Here is a 20,199-nt window from a genome sequence, read left to right as displayed (position 1 = left end):
CTTCCGAGTGTGCTGAGCCCCTGCTTCCTTGCCCTGCGATCGGCACTGCTGGCCTCTCCCTGCAGCACCACTGCCTCTGCCCTCTCTCAGGGTGCCCCATGTCGGGGCAGCCTGGCTGCAGAGGGGCTTTGTCTGACAGGCAGAGACAGGCGAGGTGCCGTGTAGTGTCCAGGCCACGTGAACCTGCAAGAGCTCGGTGCTCAGATGAGAGGCACTACGATATGCTAGACAGGTGCAGCCTTGTGGCTCCTTTGCAGTCCTGGTGCTGTGGCCTCCCCCAGAGGTGGAACACTGCCCACCACGTGGCCCAGACCATGCAGAAAGGAAAACGCTTGTTTTTGTAAGTAACCAGTGCAGGACACTTCCAGGGCTTGTGCAAAACCTTCATAATAAGGAGTTCAGTTTTATATGCCTGAGAAGAAGCCAGTCAGGAAGGAATCTCTTCCTGACACCAGGTAACAATGTAATAAGAAGGGCTTTAGCAAACACTGGAGCACCTACAAGGACAACGGGAGCCCACGTCCTCTAGGGGTCTGGCTTGCAGTGCTGTCTTCAGGAAAGACCTGTGTTTTATGTAAGACCTCAGGGACCTTAAGACAGCTATGGGCTGGACAAAGGGTCCAAAGCTTACATGTGCATAGCGTCTATATAAGGACTGCCTTCTGTATTAGTGTCGATGCCATATTTTTGTCATGTAAGAATTTAATCCTTCACAAATTTACTCAGCTGTTTGCTTCAGGTCTGTTACTGTCCAGCTGAAGCTTTGTTTAACTTCTATTTTTAGTTCCTTTGCTGTTCTTGAGCCTGGATGTCCTCTGGAGTGGAGTTCCACGGATTAATTATGTAGTGGTCATATAAATTTAAAGTAGTATGCCTAAGCTATTCCATCATGACATATTAGGCAATATCTTAACTAAATATGGTCTGATTTGCCCATGATTAATCATTTTGAATAACAAACACTTGTGCTAGAATCACAGGGACTGTTTGCATAGCAAGGATAAAAAAAAATCTTTTGAAGAATCCTCTTTGTACGAAACTTTGTAAGCATCACAGTTTGATAGATTATCCCTTCATAGCAATACTATGAAAATCCCCTATGCTTGCTGTTTAAACACAATATTTCATTAATCAGATTTATGCCTGAGCACGATGAAACCAAGCATATGCTATTCAGCTTTTCTTAATAGCAGTCTTGAAAGGTCTGGAACATCATGATATAAATGTGGTCATCCCACTTTAAAAACAGGGGCCTGGTTCTCACAAATGTTTAGATACGTGGCTAGCTCAGTGAAGCTGAATTCATGTGACTGCAGTTATTTACACGAGCACTTAAACGATGAGTCTAGATGTATACCTATTACAGCATCTGTGTGTAGGAAGGGGTTTGTTTGTGCTAATGAGCATGATCCTCCAGGTTTGCTAAGTTTGAGTAAGCTAGACCACATTTCTCTTCAGATAAAATGAATTTAAATTTGCCCCAAATTAATTTCAAGTGAGTTTAATTGTTTTTTCTTTAAGGACCTTTCTCCTTTTTACTGGCCTTGGTCATAAATCCTTCTCTTAGTGATGTCCATTGAATTTACATGTCCTTCTTGCTGAGCTAGAGACAAGCCTGAATTAAAACTGTTTCAAAATCAATTCACTCCAGACCTGAGCTTTTACACAAGACACTGTTTACGTAATGAAGAATGCCAAAATTGGGAATGTAAACATTCTTATTTATTGGAAATACTCTTATCTGGATCTGGATTTTAGCCCAGGTCCTAATTCAAATTACTGTCAAACTGCACTCCTGAAAACAAATAACCTATGCAACATACTTGTTTTTGTATCTGTAAACTGAAACTCTGAAAGCTTCACTTGAGAAAGTTTTTTCTTTCCAAGGCATTTCCAATGACCTACCAAGACCCCTCTATCTTTCAGCTACAGAAGTGTACAGAAAAAACAGGAAGAGATTTTGTTGACAAGGACATTTCAGAACTTGTCCTGTTCTAATATTTCTTACCTCCAGTTCAAATTTAATTTTTGCCTTTTTAAATTTTAGAACCTAAAATAACCCGCCCTCCTATAAATGTGGAAATAATAGAAGGGTTAAAGGCTGTTCTTCCATGCACTACAATGGGGAATCCAAAACCTTCTGTTTCATGGATCAAGGGAGAAACAGTTGTAAAGGTGAGTAGAAAATAAAATTAAAGTATTGCTAGCTTGTTTGCTAAAGGTATTGTGATAAAATATAAGCATCATTCATACTATTTGTAAATTCTCCTCTCTAGAAAGAAAGCATTTCAGGAAATCTAGATCTTATCTACTAAATGTCAGCATTCACAGTAATTCTACCTAAAAATCAAACATTTCTGTGTTCCCGTACCTCATTTGTTTTTTACTACTAGGTGTGGCCAAATGCTGCAAAACGCATTTGCGAGTATTCTCCTAAATAAGATATTTTCAGCTGCTTTGCTAAGATTCATGACCTTTTTGAAGATATAATTCACTGATTTGCAAAAATAAGCATGAGTGAGTGTGTTGTAACAAAGCTGACCAGGAAGAGCTGGCCCCAGGTTCTTCCATCACAGGGCAACACAGATCATTTTTATGCATGTAAGCCCAATCATTTTAAATGAAAATTTGGTACTGCTTATGTGTAGTCTGTAGAGGATGTTCTTTCTTTCCTGTCTGTTAACTCCATCTCTCCCTTCTTTGGCAGGAAAATGCTCGCATTGCTGTTCTTGATTCAGGGAATTTAAGGATCCACAATGTTCAGAGAGAAGATGCTGGGCAGTATCGATGCGTAGCCAAGAACAGCCTGGGCACAGCCTATTCAAAACCTGTTACAGTGGTAGTGGAAGGTGAGTAACCCTTGAACCTGGCTCTGGCTCTACATACCTACCTCACAGGCAGATACTTCCTGGTTAACTTAAATTAACCTGAAATATCATTTTGATGTTGACAAAAATATCTCAGAGGTAACCCACAAGGCAGGGGAAGAAAATGGAAAGAAAAGCCGAGCGAGAAACAAAAGTTGGTTCACACTCATTCCCTTTGCTGGTTGATGGCAAAAGGGACTATCTGTGGATGGTCATATCCCGCAGCTGCTTTGGCTCTAGTATGAAATTTGTCTGAATAAGGGCTCCCAAATATGTACTTAGTCCATTGGCTTTTTCTTCTGATTGATGATTTCCAAGAGGCTAGCTTGTTTCTTGTTCGCAAAGTCCCACCATACCCCTGGGTTATAGAGTATGGCTTGTGGAGATCGACAAGTACAAAGCTGGTGGCTCTGGAAACTTTTCGGAGAGAAGTATGCTGCAAAGAGCCTGATCAGAGACAGCTGCAGCTCCAAATGGTGCAGCACATTACAGTATGTGTATGTCTCTCCCCCTTCCTTCTGATTTTTCATCTGAATTAGTTGATTCTTCAGCTAAACAGAGCTTTTCTCCTCGAGGACTTACGCATTTTCTGCCTGCTAAACTGAACACTGGGTTGATTTTTGTCTCTGATCTTTACTTGCTCACTGTCCTTCTTTTATTTACACAAAGTATTTGCTCTCTGTTATAAATCACCACCAATTTCAGAACGCTGAGACCAGTGGGCTGCAGGGGAACTTGAGTGTAGGCATTAAAGCACTCAGTGTTCCTGGATCCTGTAAGAGAAGTTGGGTTAAGCGAGGTTTTGCAGAGCAGAAGGAATCATTTTTATTGCTTATTCAGAATAGAATCATCTGTGCTATAAAAAGTGGGAAAGGATCTCCATTTGCCGAGTAAGCTTCAGAAGACTAGTGCAGGTTACATTTGGTCTGAGAATATCAGAGGTTATTTAGGGTACAATCCCATTTCTAAGAGGACCATTGACTTTATTCTGGGAGCAGGATCAGGTGTATTAGATCCAACTGCAAATTACTGTAGGTTTGTTGTTTGCCTAAAAAAATGCATTCATTTTTCATTTTTAAAAAATATTTACATGTACAGACTTCAAGTATGTTAGACATTTGTTAAATAGCTTTAGAACAGGAAGGCAGCTATTCCTAATGTAGATTCAGAGCTGCATTTCTCTTAAGCTCAAAGTGAGGAGCCAAACTGAAGATATTTGGATCTGGCTCTGAACAGTCTAGGTCCTGGGTTTTGGTTTGGCCCCATTGTTGAGACAGTGGCCAAAGGCTGATCAAGAATTAACTGAGGCATATTCTCAATGCTATGCATACAAATTCCCCATCACTGCAAAGGGGCCTTAGGCACTGGAATTTTATTGCTCCGGATCTACCAGACACTTTTAGATTCAGAGTATCTAAAAATGGGTTGGAATGGCACCAAAATCAGGGTTGCTTAGATTAATATCTTGTTTTGTCCTTGTGTCCAAAATTATGCAGTGACTGTTAATTCAAGGAACGGCAAATTAATCCACAAATACCCTACTTGCAAAGGAGAGCCTGTGTGTGCTCTTTTTAAAACAAGAAAAATTAGCTCTTAATTAATCAATGGGAGCTCAGTGCTCACACACAGACTCTCCCTTCATGTTCCATTCACGTGTTGTGTGAACAAAGCAATGCTGTTCTCAGGCTTGCCTTGGTTTTTCTGGTAGGGCACCCATATAGTATACCTCATTTCAGGCTGCCACCCAAACTAGACTCATGCATGTTTGTTTTACCTTTTGGCTTCCAAAATCCGAAGGTAAGAATCCTGACTACCACTTGCAGTGCATACAGACCACTTCTCCTCCCAGTACTTTAGATTAACTCTCCTGAGCATTCAACATACACCCACATGCATATACGTGTTCATACATGCATGCACACACACATGCACCCCCTTCACACACCTCTTGGATAGACTGGTTCACCCAGGTTATCATTATTTTTAGTATTCCCCTCCTATCCCCTTAGTATCATTGTTTTAAAATACCTCCAAGTAAATAATAATCTAAAATGACTTGATGCAAGAAAATGACACTTCAATCAGCCTTGCCTGAGCATTCACTGGAGTCCTGTATTCACATAACTAATGAAAATATGCTGTTTGTTGCTTCTGTGTAACGACATTACAATATTTTTCCTTAAATCTTGGTGCTACCACTCACTGGAGTTACTGCCCTGCATAGTGTGGCTTAATATTAAAATAAAATGACTGAGCATGGCTGGTTAACTATGAATATTTAATTCCAAAGCAAATGCCTATTCAAAGCGCAATGCAAATATTTATGCCTAGCTAAATCTAGATCAGGCGTGTCCTGATTTCTGAAAGAGGTTTCTAATTTTCTGTCATAAGCATTCATTTTAATGGGTTCTACATTAGTGCTGCAGTTAGTTTCAGACATGGTTCACAGTATGGAGGTATCCAGCTGCGTTAAAGATTAACCCTCTGCCTCTGAATGTAGTAAGACTCTTTAATGAATGAAAGGTCAGGCACATATTTATATGACTTGCTGAAGTTGAGCGCAGAAACAACAGCAAGTCTCTAACAAGTCTCTGTGCTGGATCCACTAACTCAAACAACTGATGATAGCTTGGCCTGAGCATTTACATCACTGAGGTGCCTTACAGTCTTCATTCTGGTCTGGTTTTAACAGTCCAGGACAAAATAGATTGCAAAATCCTACTTTTTTTTTTCTTCCCCCAAATATGTTTTTCTCTGTTCCCCATTTACTTTCCTTAACATTTATAATACTGAACTCTGCTCATTCACTTATTTTTGCAGCAAAATCAGAATAATTTGAGCAACAATTTTAAATGAAGATTCTGGCGCAGTTCTTATCAAGAAACAGAAAGTAATGGAGGGCTTTCTTAGCGGGAAATAATTTTTCAATTCTTTCAGATTTTCCTCAGTGAATTAGAAAGAGATAAGGATCCAAAGGAGCTAGCATTCTCTGGGCCTTGCCTCATACAGCACACCCTGCATAAAACCATCCCTAGCCAGAGCAGCCTACCTCTTTCCTGGGGTGAATCATATAGGCCCCAAAGTCCAGGTGATGAATTAATGGACTTTAATCAATTAATGAACTTTAATATCCAGAACTGGGTCAGAATTTTAACTGAAAGGGTTGAAATTTCCTCCTGGACTGTGATTTTTCCCATTCACAACAAATTCAGGGCAAATCCATACAAAATTTGACAAATGATGGTGAGATGGATTCTCTCCCTAAAAGACCCAGTTCATTAGGGGCAGAAACATGTTTGCAGCAGACCTGACTGCTGGGTCCATAGAAAGAGCCAGGATTTTCTCTGGGCACTGTGCTGAGCCCATGAACACTACTATACACATCAAAAGCCTCCTTAGCAGCCTGGACACTGTTAAAGGGAGGAGGGAGGTATTTTGGCATCCTGCAGCACTGAGCACAGCAGAAGGTGCCCAGACTGACCTGACACTGTGGAGCGGGTGGTGGGGGCTGGAGGAGGACACAAGCAGCAAGCCTGTGCCAAGAGCGCTTTGTAAGTGACCATGTTAGGTGAGTGGCCGTTGTGCCAAAGGAAGGTTGCATACTATCTTTACTGTCGTAGTGTGTCCTGTAGCAGTAAAATGATCCTTTGAGGGGAGTGGCTTGCAGCAACACCTCTGGTTTAGCTCTCAGAAGAAGCCTCCACGCAGTGGGGCCTGCTCTTGTTGACGCATGCTGGGAATGGTATGAGGTGGTCCTTCGCCAGAGCTAGGGTTTCCAGCAGTGCTAAGCTTTGGGCTGTGGCTAAACACTTTGTGCTGTTAGGCTGGCTTCATCTCTGGGCTCAACAGATAATACAGGAGCTGTGTGGGTGTGTAGGGTCAGTTCTTCCCCTTTTGTCCCCTTTGTCAAATTAGTTATAGACCATGCAACTTATGGAAGAAAGGACTAGTAAAAGTACTAGCATGAGGAAGGAGTAGGACAAGCAGAAACAAGTCTTCTGCACACAGCTCTGCCCATGTGCTCTCTTCTGATTCCTGCTGATCCCCGGTAGAGCCCCCTAACCACCTGTTTCTTCAGGAGTATGGTGAGTTTTCAATTCATCTCTGTGTGGGCGGATATTCTATTAGCTATGGAAGGATTGCTAAAATAGGCTGTTATGCTACCACGTTCAGCGCAATGTAAGGACTACAACCAAGAAATGCAACATTTCATAGATCTTCCAATTTAATCAGCACTTCAATAGGTAGATTAAAGAGCCATGATCACTTTATTTTACTGATTAAGCCAAACAAATAAGCAATGATCATTTTGCTGATTTTGCTAAAATTAACGTGTTAGAATGATTTCCTGTTACACATGTACATCCAGTAATGTCCATAGCATGTAACATGTGCATTGGGATAAAGAAACATATAGTTATCTTGGCTATTTGTCTTGAAGTGTCTTTTTAATTTCCTGGAGACAACATTCCTGACCAGCAGTTCAGTATTCTTTTTTTCTTAAGCCTTTTGCTAACTAGCAGTTTAATTGCTACATTATCAGTTTTGATAATGAACACATCTGCTAACCTTGGAGAGAAGAGCATTTATGTACTCAGTGAAGCAGTATCTTGCCAAATGATTAGTCAATATTTGTACACATTTCCTGTTGATAGCTGTACTGATGCCCAAAATGAATCTGGGGCTGAAAGGCTCTTAGATGATTCCAAGATTCAGGACTGCAGGAGAATATATGTACATGCTTGCTTAACTGATTTGTACATCATGCAACTGTGTGAAAGATGAAGTTTTTTGATGTAGGCTAAGAGGTTGCATCCAGTTTTACTTGAAGTTTACTCTTTTGGACGTTAATAGGAGAGCAACTATTGCCTTCAGTAATAATCAGAGTTGCCCTCAAGTACAGAAATCCTCACTGATGTCAATGAAAATTGAGGGCAGGGTATGTACTTTAGGGTGTGCCAAGAATGCAGTCCTTGGCCCTTGTCTGAGCATTTGAAATCAGTAGGGTTTGCATGATAGAAAGTTTTAGCAAGACAGTTGTTTGTTCTTTCCTTCATGCATTATACAGCTCTTTATGTAACATACACTCTAGAACAGGAGGAATTTTCAGAGTTCATTGGTGTTTGCAGTGACATCGATCCAGGCCATTGATAGGACCAGTTCAGCAAAAGCCGTGCAAGTGCTTATCATGTTCAACTTGGGGGCCAACTGCCTAAAACTGTATGCCCTCTACATTCCCCAGGGCTTCACATGTGCAATAATTATATTCTTTGTAGCCATTATGTATAAGAAGCATGACATTGAAAGGATTAACTAAAAGCCATGAGCTAAGCTCATGCCTGGTAAGAGGAACGAGGATATTCCAAATGTGAGCACATTTGTCACTCAAGCAAACAGAGAAACTGTCCAGCAGGATTTTTTTGTATTTTTTTTAGCTTGCAAAATAAATTCCACTGGATGGTTTTGCTTTAATCACTTGCTATCATTTGCAGATGCGGTACTTAGAATGGATATTCAAAGTATATACAATTCCTCCATTAAATAAGAAGCCTCTACTGCAAAACAGAAGTGAAACAATATGTTGAGATGACTTACAGGCTTGATTGTCTGGCCTGGGCTCTTATGTTCTGGCAGATTTTTTTATTGTGTCTTGGAGAATGTTCTCTCCTCAGGGAGAAGGAAAGAGCCACTTTAGCAATAATGAAGAACTTTACTCATGTCCTATATGGTCTTCATTCTTCAAAACAAAAAAGTCACAAAATTGAAAAGTTAACTGTGGGTTTCTTTACAATCTGGAACAGACAGCTATCTAAAAAGAGGTACAAAAATATGAACCAGATGTTTCTTTATCAGGCTAAATCATTTTTATAGCACCAACTATGGGAAGTGTATTTTCCGAAAACCAATGGACTTATTTGTGTTCAAATGTACAAAGGGTTGTGGTGGATTATGTAGTAATATAATGCAAGATAGAATGCTTTCCAGAGATGTCCTTTCATTCCAAAAAAAGCAGATGCCTGGAAGTCCTTTGTTTTAGGAAATCCATCTGGTTTGTCTACACTACTTTCTAGCATTACATGCTAGTAATAGGTGTGTAAAAATCTGAAAAAGAGTTTTGCTTTTCCTGAAGGTGGAGAACAACCTGCCTGCTGCATCTTTCTAGGTGTCACACTTATCTAGTGAAACCTCCAATATTTCCAGTTTGCCCAGTAATGCATTTTTAGTTTGACATCCTGAATAAAAGAGAAAGCCATAAACCTGGACTGTAATGGAAAAGGAAGGAGTACAAGGTTGTACTATTGGTTATATACTGAATAATTCCGTGAACCTCCATCTTGTGATTTGCATGAAGTTGAGCCCAATCTCCAGCCTGTGGCACCAGAGAGTTGTGGAATCGAAGGGTTTTGGTGTATACTGTGCAATAATGTTTAGTTTTGAAGCCATCACCGCACAAACGCATGTTGAGAAATTAGCAATCAATCAGAAGTCTGCAAGGAACCCCCCCAAAAAATAATTCAGCCAGGACATGTGCTGGAAGATCCAGCATGTTCATCAGAAAACTAACTCGATTCTCCAGGGTTTTCATAACTTTTTTGGATCAAATCCTTTCTGGAGTTTCCAATTGGCTGAATGTGGGTATTGATTGAGGGCTACTTATCCTTTGTCCAGGCAGTTTCATTCATCCATCCATCAAAATGTTCCTACTCTGCTTCCTCCTTTGCTACTCTGTGACAGCACAAAAAGCAAACAAATCAAAACAAGATTAGAAGCAATGACTTAGATGTTGTTTGTTTTTGTGTTCCAACCTTGGTAGACAGAAGTCTTTTCCTGCCCATAGTTTATTGCTTATTACTAGCTACTAAAATAATACTCTGCCACAAGCCACAAAAATGTTCCCCTATAAGCCATTTTGAGAACTGCCTTGCCCTTAAAAACAGGAAAGGCTTCCTTGGAGAATCATCCATTCAGAGTGAAGGATCCCAGAAGCATATGGGTAGATCTGTCCAGATTTTTTACATTTTTTTGTTGTTTCCCCACTTCTCCAATTATTGGAGACAGTGAGGGCATAGCAGACTGGGAGAGAATAGAAGGCAGTGCTTTGGCTTTTTAGTTAACACACTATGGCCACAATCTGTAAATCATTAGTTTCCTTCAGCTGTTTTGTGGTCTTTTTATGTGGTCTTAGGAAAAATTTGCATCACAGATAAGTCAAAAGACATGAAAGTCACACAATAATTGAGGTAACAAGAATAAACGTGTATTAAACCTAGCTAATCTGTCAATTTGATTAGACTGCATTCCAGAGACGGGCCTTATATCGAATGAAAACTGACTCCCAATGTACCATGTTTTCTACAATTTTGTGTCACCACTTCTGTATTGCATGGTATTCTTTGCATAGACAAAATAAGAAGGGGAGACACTAAGTCACCGCCAAAGTAGCCTGTCAGAACACTTACAGAATCACAGAACAGTTGAGGTTGGAAGGGACCTCTGGAGATCATGTAGTCCAACTCCCCTGCTCAAGCAGGGTCACCTAGAGCATGTTGTACACTGACTCCTCCTTCCCTGCCCACAGAACAACTATCAAATGAAATCTCAATGGGCATCTGTGCCATCCTCTAAGGTAGGACCTTTTGGTGAGATGGAAGTCAATCTATGGCCAAGAAGCAGCCTGAGAGAGGGAGCTTGCAATTTTGTATTTAAGTGTAGGGCTGTTCCCAAGTGAAATCTGGATACCGAAACTGAGGAAAGGTGTTTGCTTCTGTCACGAGCAGAAGCAGAAACTCTGGGAAAGGAATTCCTTTCCTGTCTGCAATGGTGTTGGGGTATGTGTATGCAGGTCATGTTTTATCACAGTAAATAGAGAATATTGCAGTTTGTTGTTACAAGTTGCAAAGGGCTATGGCGGCGGGGAGCATTACAGGGAAAGCAAATAGTACCAAGCTTGCATGTAGTTGCACTAAAGTAACAGACTGGCCTTCGTAGGTTGGCACTGGTATAACTGAAAGCCAGGAATATCTTGTTAATCTCATCCTACTTACTGCAGTCACTATAGTCATCTAGAGGCTCTAAGATACTACAAATATGACAATAACTAATTAAAGGACAACAGGACAAGTCACAGTAGAAATAAAACAGCCCCAAACCTTCAGCAAATGTACAAACAAGCACAAACTATTGAATTTATTCCTGAAGCTTGCTCTGCTGTGACACAGGCATGAGGTATGACAACTTCAGTCGAGAGAGATGCACTCTGCCTACCAGTAATGGTCACACTGGGGCCTCCTGTGCCAGAGAATTGCAGGGCAGGCCTTCTAGAAGCACGAGCTTTTTAACAAGTAATGTATTAGGAATATTACTGGGTGAAGCCACCACCTCTCCCCATATAGTGCTCAGGAGGCCTTTGCAGCAGCTCGGACAAGTCTTCCAGGTATGTAATGGAGCAGGACTGGACAATTTTGCTGGCTGTTGTGGAAATGGGAAGGCAAAATCCAAGTGCTGCTTCTCACCTGGCTCTTTTCCTCTTTGAGCTGGTTGCCAAACACAAATGCAGCTAGCAAAAGAGTTGCTTTTTGATTCAGCAGACCAAGAACCTCTTTTCCAGTCTCACGCACAGTAATGGGTAATGGAAGTGTTAAACAGTGTGTCTCCATATTCTAGAAAAATTAGAGTATGGAGAGCTTTATAGGAGTCTTTCCTTCAAAGAAACCAAACGCATATATAAGATTAGTACTGACATGAAAAGAATTTCCTTATTCATTTCCTTGGGAAGTAATCTGAACACATTATCCTCACTTGTCCTTGAATCTGGTGTTTGCTCTGTATATAGAAATGAACACTTGTACTGAACAGGTTTTATATAGTTACACAGGATATAAGCTATCTATTTACATTTTACTCCCGTTTATTATAGCTTTACATATTTGCAGGCTCTGTTTTTAGGATTCCAGAGACATCTACATGCAATGCAAAGTCTTTCACAGCTGAGAAGCTCCTGTGCCAGTTAGTGCAGTTAACATTCAGGGAGTCCTTCCACTGATGCAGATTATCCCAGTATCCATAAATCTTGGAGCTCACCCTAGAATAAGGTTACTTTGTAAAGCTATTGCCTTGCTAAGAAAAGCTTGCTTTGATATTAGACACCACAGCTTAGAATCGGAAGGGATATGCTTCAGGATGGAGATGTTGTGATTTCCTCCATCTTCCTTCCACACAGATCTGGAATTGTCTCTGCTGTTCATCTCACAGGGTTGTTGTATAGCTTCAGGCTGCATGTGTGGGTGTTGCTGTGCTTTCCGGCTGTCTGACCTGTGCTGCAGAGTATCTTAGAACTACTGTAAACCCCAAACCTCCCAAATCATGTCAGGAACCAAAAGAGCTTGGAAGTTTTCTGGAAAATTTGAGATTTAAAATATGGTGCAATTTAAAACACATGCAATTTAAAATACATTCTCCTCCCAGATTAGCATGATATCCACGCTGTGAGGCAGCAGTACAAATGGGGGGCAGGCAAATGATGAAGCACCACTTGCTTATGGCTGTTCTGGAGCCTGATCTTCTAGGGTCAACACCTAATAGATCTGTTCCTTGAGAAATAATATAGTGGTTGTGTGCATTTCCTACAGTATCTGATCATTTTTTCTTTTGATAGTCTGAATGAACATGGTTCTCTGGCAATGAGAACATTTTGGACAGGGATTAAATAAAAACAAGTAAGAAATTCGATAGAGGTAAGTAGAAGTGTCTCATATCAGCTTTGCCTGCAGCATTTTGCTCCTCTTTGTAATAACTTGGTAGGCTTGCAGAAAGAGAAATATTGCAGTTTTGAAAAGAATAACACAGAGATCAAAGCAAAATTAACCCTACAGTTATCATGAGATTTAATTATTAACCCAGCAATTTTGGAAGGAGGTGGAAAGATAGCACATTGTGAGCAGTGGTGAAAGTACAACGTGAACAGTTTCCGTAAGGTGAGCAGTGGTGATCCATATGCAAAGTCTGTCTCTGCTGCAAGAGAGAGGTTGCTGATTGTGCTTACTAAAGAATTTGTTTGTTCTCTGAGTTGGGATTCAGTCCCATCGTGTCAGCTGCAGAGACTGTGCCTCACTTGTTCAGCTCTGGGTCTTGGCACGAGATAAATTGCTGCACATAGTTCAGTGTGGCTGTCTCCGCAACTGCTGATCAATGAACGTAATGTGCAGTGGGTTTTCAGGCCTGGTATTTCAAGAATTGTTGGGATTTTGCACGGATTAATTTGAAAAGTCAGAAAATACAAATGCTGCAACTTTTTTCATACATATATATCCCATTTCCCATACATATATCCCCATTTATCTTACTAAAGGGAAGGAAATTCTAGCCACTCTGCCTATTATCCCTCCTTGACTGTTTGATTTAGATTTCTCGGAAAGAATGAATGGATGTGAAATGAATGAATCTGAATGAAGATTTGGAAAACTGTACTTCTTATTGGCAAGGATTGCAAATAAGTTGACACAAATTTATGGTGCTTAAGAACATATGGGTGGCAAGCATAAATCCATTTTGTACGGATTAGTAAGCAAAACCCAACTCTGGAGAAGTCCTCTGTTAAGAAGGAGTCATTTCAATCTGTCACACTTCAGGTTTGAAAGAACCACCAGAACATCAGCAAACAGGATTAAAAAAAAAATGCTTACAGTTCAGTTCCTAAATGCTTACACATGAATAGTACACAATGCAAATGCTTTGCCAGAGTATTTATATCAGGAAATTTTCTGAGGCAATATGTAGCTTACCAATTCTTCCAGCAATGTGGTTGCATCAGTTCTCAGCATGACACAAGCTATACCAGAGAAGAACGCACATAGGAGTTGCCTTTACCCACACTGTCTTGCAGGCTAGATGGCAATTTTTTTCAGCAAAAGACCTGGTCATAATCATCCAAAAGGTCACTGTTCATGATAAAAGCAAAATAATCAGTGTTGAAATATCAGATCTCACAGTATGGAAATGCCAAATTTTGCTCACATATTCAGTCAGTCTAGCACTGTTGTTAGAAGGGAGCATGTATCCACTATTGCTGAGTAGCTGCAAACACAAGTTCAGACTTCAGTGACCTCATCTAGGTTTGGATTATCAGGTTTGCTTTACGGTAAGCCAGGACTAGCAACAAACTCTGCAACAATGCGTATGCACTGGTGTTTTAAAACTGGGTTAAGTCACGTACATGGGCAGATGTCAGTTGTGTTTCCTGAAAGCCAAGTTCCAACCAAAGTCAACGGCGGCAGAAAATCTTCACTGAAAAAAAGCCCCACCCCAAAATCAGTGATAGGCTAGGCTTGATCCATCAAAGCCAATGCGAAGACTTGTGAAACCCTGGGTTGAAATGGGTATCATTCTACAGGGGCGCAGTGGTGTTACCGTGTACAACCTAATAAGTGTCCTGTTTCCCATGGCCAGAGCCCTGGAGCAACTTCCCGGTTTGCCTAGGCCCCAGGAGAGGAGGAGTGTGGGGAAGAGAGGGGCAGAAGGAAGCTCTGGGCACCGCTTTGCCCTTTTCCGAACAGGGCAGTGCAGCTCCTCTCTGTGCGGGTTCCTGCCTAGGTGCAAGAGGCCCAGTCAAACCCCCCATTGACAAAAATCAGGACTTTCCCAGTCGGGGGGTGGCATCTGCCTGGATTGCAAGATCAGGGCCAAATCCAGATGCAGCACAGCTCAGTCAAAGGCAAGGGAAAAGCAAAGTCACCTGGAAAGAGTTAGCTGTTCAAACTGGGGGGGGGGCGGGGACGGAACTCAGCTTTAATCTTTTTATAGTATAAAAATTTCGTGACTGTATTAAAGCCCTACTGTTTGGACTGGATGATGTTACCTAATTCTCAGAAACGAGAGCAGCTGGCCTCAGTACAGATACCTCCTAGCAAGCCCTGCAGTATACAGTACATCATTTAGCAGGGCTGTAAAAGAAAGGACATTTATTAGGGGGCTTGGGAGTGAAACTTTACATACTGGCTTGGTTTTTAACTGGCCAGATTTCATTTCCAGCTCCTATGAGTGAGGCACTCTGTTTTATTTTCCACTTAAATAAATAAATAAATGAAGCCCTCATCTCCCACCTTCTCTACCTCCGTTTTGGCATATCTTTGTGTAAATCCCATGCTGAAACCCTGGGGGTCTCAATGTGGGTGTTGTTAACCTTGTGACAGCCTCTGTTGCTGAATAGGTGAAGATCCTGACAAAATCTGCATTCAGAAGTATCTGGAAAAGGAGGACAAGTAGCAGAGATGTTAAAAGTCATCAGATTGTGGGGAATTTTCACTCTGAGGCAAAATGAAAACAAAAACATACCCCAAACCCAACAAATAGTGTTAATTGTATAAATATTTATTGGCATTTCCTGTTCCCACCTCTTCCTGCCCTTCACCCACCTCTCCTCCTGGTTGCTTGTGTTGGCACCATCAAAATCGCCTTTTCTTTCTCTCCATGCCTCTTTCTTTTTTTCTTTCTTTGTGTAATATGGCGAAAAAAAATCAAAGAGGCATAAATAACAGCTTTTGAGGCTGGATTCCTCCATTTAACTATCATACAGGCAAGTTTCCTCACTGGTATGGGAGCCAACAAGAAAGTCAACCTTGTCCTGGTGGTCTTACCCCACTTTGCACCAGTGACAAGTAACTGGTGCACTCAAAACCTGTCAGGATCAAGGGAGTCCAGTCCTTCCCACAAAGAATTTATGGTTTAAGAAGTGAACAGTATAAGAACAAAATTATTCTACTCAGAATGTCTAAAGTTTAGATATTACTTTAGATGTTAAAGTATTAAATTTGTAACTTCATTTTCAAAAGTACTGAAAATGCAGACAGTGGCACAGAAAGTAGCAAGATCTTTGCGTATTCCACAGTTTTGGAGATCAGCTTATTTCTTTGTAGGCTGACTTTTAGTTAGTCAGCCCTGAAAACTCAGCCGTAACTAGGAAGTATGCTAGATAACACACCTACAGTATTTTGCATACACAGCAGTGGAGGCAGAATGGAGAGCCCTTTCTCATGCACGGAGGTACTAATCAGCAATATGGAGCAGAAAACCTGTTCAGGGGAAAAAACGTCTTTAACAATACAGATATCTTATTTGCTTTAGCAGAAATGGAGGTAACACAAGAGAGACAAGAATGCTTAGCTGTTAGTAAGTTTTTTTCCCCCTATTTGGGTTTTAGGCTTGAATGGCCTAATACCTTGCCTTCCATATGTTAGCAAATGAGTACTCGAGCCAACAGCACTTGGGGCTACTAAAGCAAGTATAGTGACTACCACTGTCTGAGGGAACTGGAGGAGCTGGGTCGAGGATTTTGGCCCCCCCATAGGCACTGTGTGTGAGCCTCAGCAAGACACCTAATCTTGTGGTGGTTCTGTTCCCCATCTGTAAAACTATGATAATTTTTGTAAGGTGCCTTTTTTTTTTCCTGGCTAACAACTTTTGGCAGATTTGGGGAAAGTAGAAGGTACAGAGAATGGAACACATGCTTGTATCTGGCACCGGCTAATGGGGTGCTATTAATGCATTACTTCAATATTAAATAAGCTGGACAGGATCAGAGCAGCAGAAATATCATGCAAGTACAGTCCCAGTGGCACACTGTAAAAATAACGGCAGCATGAGAAAAGCATTAAGGGCCATATTCTGGCTTTGGAAATTAATGTGCTGGCTTCAGTGGGAGCCATGTGCACATAACTGCTGCCAGAGGACAGACCCAAAAGTTTAGTATTTCTCCAAATGAAGTATAAAAGTAATTATGAGCTTGGCCCATGGTGCTTGGCGTGGAATTCATAACCATCTGGTGTTAATGGCCTGAAGTGAAATCTCAGGCAAAGGTTTCATTTTGCTTATTATTCTTCAGAAAAAAGTCTTGGCCAATGACTGCAGCTTTCCTTATTAGCGATGGAGCTTTGTACCTGCTGCCACTCTGAAAGGCAGTTGGGTATGACAACCCTGATACTGCTTAGTTTCTACTTTAAATAAGCAGCACTGAGCATTGACAGTGAGGGACTGCTTGGAGCGCATGGAGGAATTAAGAAAAGGAATATAATACATATCCTCCTATCATTTTCACTTCACTGATATTAAATTTAATCTTCACAAAATCCCTGCCCAGGATTCCCTTGAATGGCTCTGCTCCAAAGATGAAAAAGTTTCTACGCTGAAATGTGTTCCTAATGTTATTTATCCACAAGTGAAATGAAAACTGTTTTTAGATTCTCTGTTAATACAAAGCTCAGTCTTTTCCCAGGCCCAGACTGGATAGAAGGAAAGTATAGGTATTTTTATTCCAGCTGAAATTTTGCAGGAGAAGCTCTCTCCGATTTTGATAGAAGACATTCCAGGTAGCAGGGACATATACTCAGTTTCTCAAGAGACCCTTGGCTGGTCTCTTATCACACTGCTTTTGAGGTCTCCATCTGGAAAATGGGGCAGTCAGTGGCCAATGCCAAGAGGTGTGTTGGAGCAAACGGAGCCATGACTATGACATAGATAATTGGTAAGGGGAACCATAAGGATAGCAAAAGTGGTGAAGAAAATATAAAGCCTGTCTGAGACCTCTAAGAGAATCTCCCCTGCTTGCTACTAAAATTTCTGATGGAGATTTTTAGTTATTGCTGTGCAGCTCAGAAGGTAGAAAGACAGCATTACTCACTAAGCATGAAAAACTGGAGTACGAAATGACACAGAGCTATTCAGCCTGCTTCTGTACAGACATTCAGGCATCTCCATTAAAAATTTTGGGTCAAAACTCAAATGTTCCATGTGGGAACTGTCTCTCTTCTCTGCTTTCCTCTATGTAGTCCAAGTACTGCAGCTGAAATACAGCTTGTGGAGGCCATCAGAGTCATGTTTCTGGATTGAAATGCATTTTCAGCAAAAGCAATTCAGTGTTGTCTTTTCACCAAAAAGTGAATATCTGCTAGGGGAAGGGGGGACCTTATCTCCAAACTCTTGAGTAATCATATTGACACAAAGAGGCAAGAACACTGGAGATGAAAAGACATTTTAAAAACCTGCTTTTCCCTCTAGAATCTCAGCTACCAGAAATGCTTGCAGGCCATTCCCCCACAGTCTGGTTTTAGACGTTCTTCCCTTAGGACAAGGCTGTCATGGCATGGAAAATGCCAGGGTTTACACAGTGCTCTGTCGTAAGTCATAATCAATAGGATCATACTGAGGAGCTTATCTGACCCTTAACCTTAACTGTATGTGACTGTGCTGGTGGTCCCCACATTTTGGTTTAAAACAAGTATCATAATTTGCCTTGCATCTACTGCAAGTTGTCCCATTTGATATTTTAGATGAATTCACCCTTGTTTTTTGCATATTACCTCCTCTGAAGTATCAAACTCAGGCTGTATATAAATTTCCAGAGGTAAAATTTTGACCTGTAATATGCAGAATATACCATGCTGCTCATTTTCTTCTTGTAGTCCCTCTCCCAAGACTGTCATCTTATTCACCAGGAAACTTGTTATTTTTGGTAGGGCTGGGGCCATGGACTATTTCAAGATATGTTGAAGAGGAAACATCCCCATGTCAGAACAGTGTCTGAGTCTCAGCTTTAAATATCTGTTCAACTAGTATCTTTGTCTTCTCCCACAGTTTTTGCCAGAATCCTGAAGGCTCCCGAGTCCCATAATATCACCTTTGGGTCTGTGGTGACGTTGCGGTGCGCGGCAACAGGCATTCCAGTCCCCACTGTCACCTGGCTTGAAAATGGAAAAACTGTAAGTGTCTCTTTTTTATGCCTTTGGCCCATGAGATCTGCTCGCAGCCGGAAACACAGCCTAACGATTAAAACGCAGGGCTGGGAGCCAGGGCCTGTGGGTTCTATTCCTGTCTTATTTCATGCCTTCCTGTGCAATCAGATTGAAAATGCCTAGCTGCTGTGTTGCAGTTTTCTCGTCTGTAAAAATCTTTCCCCTTTCTCCGGGGTCTTGCACAGCTTTATTTGTCAATATCTGGGAAATGCGAGATGAAGGACGCTTTAGAGGTTTACAAACTTCCTTTGAGCCAGGATGTCTAGGACTTCATCTTGGATTTAAGTATTTCTGCAGCCACCTTTCCTGGCTTTTCTCTTAATGATATGTCTATGAAATATAATGATAACAATAACATGAAAAAACTATTCATTTGACAAAAGACCACATTTAACACAAACTGAGGCAGTTAAGTAGGGCAAACTGTCTTGAGGCAAAATGCCTTTGGGACACCCTATATGCACAGTGTATTTGCAGATAAATAGATTTGAAATTTTTGTGACTGACCTGTGTAGCACGCTAAAGAATGTCACCGATTTATTCCTGGCTAAAAGCATGTCCTCAAGAGAGGCAGGTGCTCTTCCACTGCAGACACCAGGACATGAAGAATTCACTAGTTCTCACAGGAAATTGTTCCGCAGCTTAATTTTCCTGGCCATTTAAAACAGATATCTGCTTTGATATCTATTTAAGTTCCCTGTGTAGGTTATTTCGATGCCTTACCTTCAGCTAGACAGAAGAGGCACTTAATGTCCAGTATTGCTTCCCCAGAAGTGAAACTGTAAACCACAGTCAAGACAGCTCTCAAATACACTCCTGGGAACCCGAATCAATTGAACTGTTTTCAAGTCCTTCTCTGTGCTGGATTGCCTCTGGTCTTCACATGGTTATTGTGGCCAAGTTTTATATTCTTCATGGTTTTTCAACAGCCTTGCAAAGACGTGGGCCCCGGGGTATGCTCTGAAATCAGTCTGAGCAGTCGCTGAGTGCAGACTGACAATTTGCCTCTGCCCTTTCTTACTGATCCCCTGTAAACTACAGGTCCTTCAGCCAGAGTCTGGCAATGGCAGTTCCTGTGGACTTGCTTGTCCAATATGATCAATAAATCCTCTTGCTAAAGTTCCTTACTTCAAAATGCTGCTCCCATTCTGGTCTGTATCCCCTCTTTCCGTGTACTAAAATATGTAGTAAGGAGCCTGGACTACTTTGCAGGCTGACTCGCCTTCCTTATCTCCACTAAACCTTATTGTATCCTTCAGTGTTATTACGGGTAATTTTCTATTTTCCCTTGAGGTCACTAGGGAAAGCAGTAAAGGGCAAGAATGGGTCCCATGGGTCCTCAGTAGTTTTCAGTAATAATTATTTTGAGAGAACTGCAGGTGTTCATTCAGGCCTTGCAGGATGGTTTCCCACTGGAAAAGAAATCTTATTGTAGGTGGTTCTGGGTATTTGCCAGTACAATTTATTTAGATTGCATGGCATACCCACCCCCAAGCAGCATGAAAGACAATCTTTTACATGAGCCTTAGGCGAATCTCCGATATCAGACA

At 41.3% G+C, this 20,199-nt stretch overlaps 1 protein-coding gene across 1 annotated transcript in view; it reads left to right on the top strand.

Annotated features, from left to right (window-relative positions):
• The window catches only part of MUSK (muscle associated receptor tyrosine kinase), a 57,174-nt gene that overhangs the window by 8,318 nt on the left and 28,657 nt on the right, over nucleotides 1-20,199 (top strand). The window contains exons 4-6 of the mRNA XM_026061555.1: nucleotides 2,048-2,175; nucleotides 2,708-2,849; nucleotides 18,492-18,616. Coding sequence (XP_025917340.1) covers nucleotides 2,048-2,175; nucleotides 2,708-2,849; nucleotides 18,492-18,616 — 395 coding nt within the window. The remainder of the gene's footprint in view (nucleotides 1-2,047; nucleotides 2,176-2,707; nucleotides 2,850-18,491; nucleotides 18,617-20,199) is intronic.

The sequence above is a fragment of the Apteryx rowi genome, unplaced genomic scaffold, assembly GCF_003343035.1.
Source record: "Apteryx rowi isolate R43461 unplaced genomic scaffold, aptRow1 scaffold_182, whole genome shotgun sequence".
NCBI classification, from domain to species: Eukaryota; Metazoa; Chordata; class Aves; order Apterygiformes; family Apterygidae; genus Apteryx; species Apteryx rowi.
This window is presented reverse-complemented; position numbering and strand designations above follow the sequence as displayed.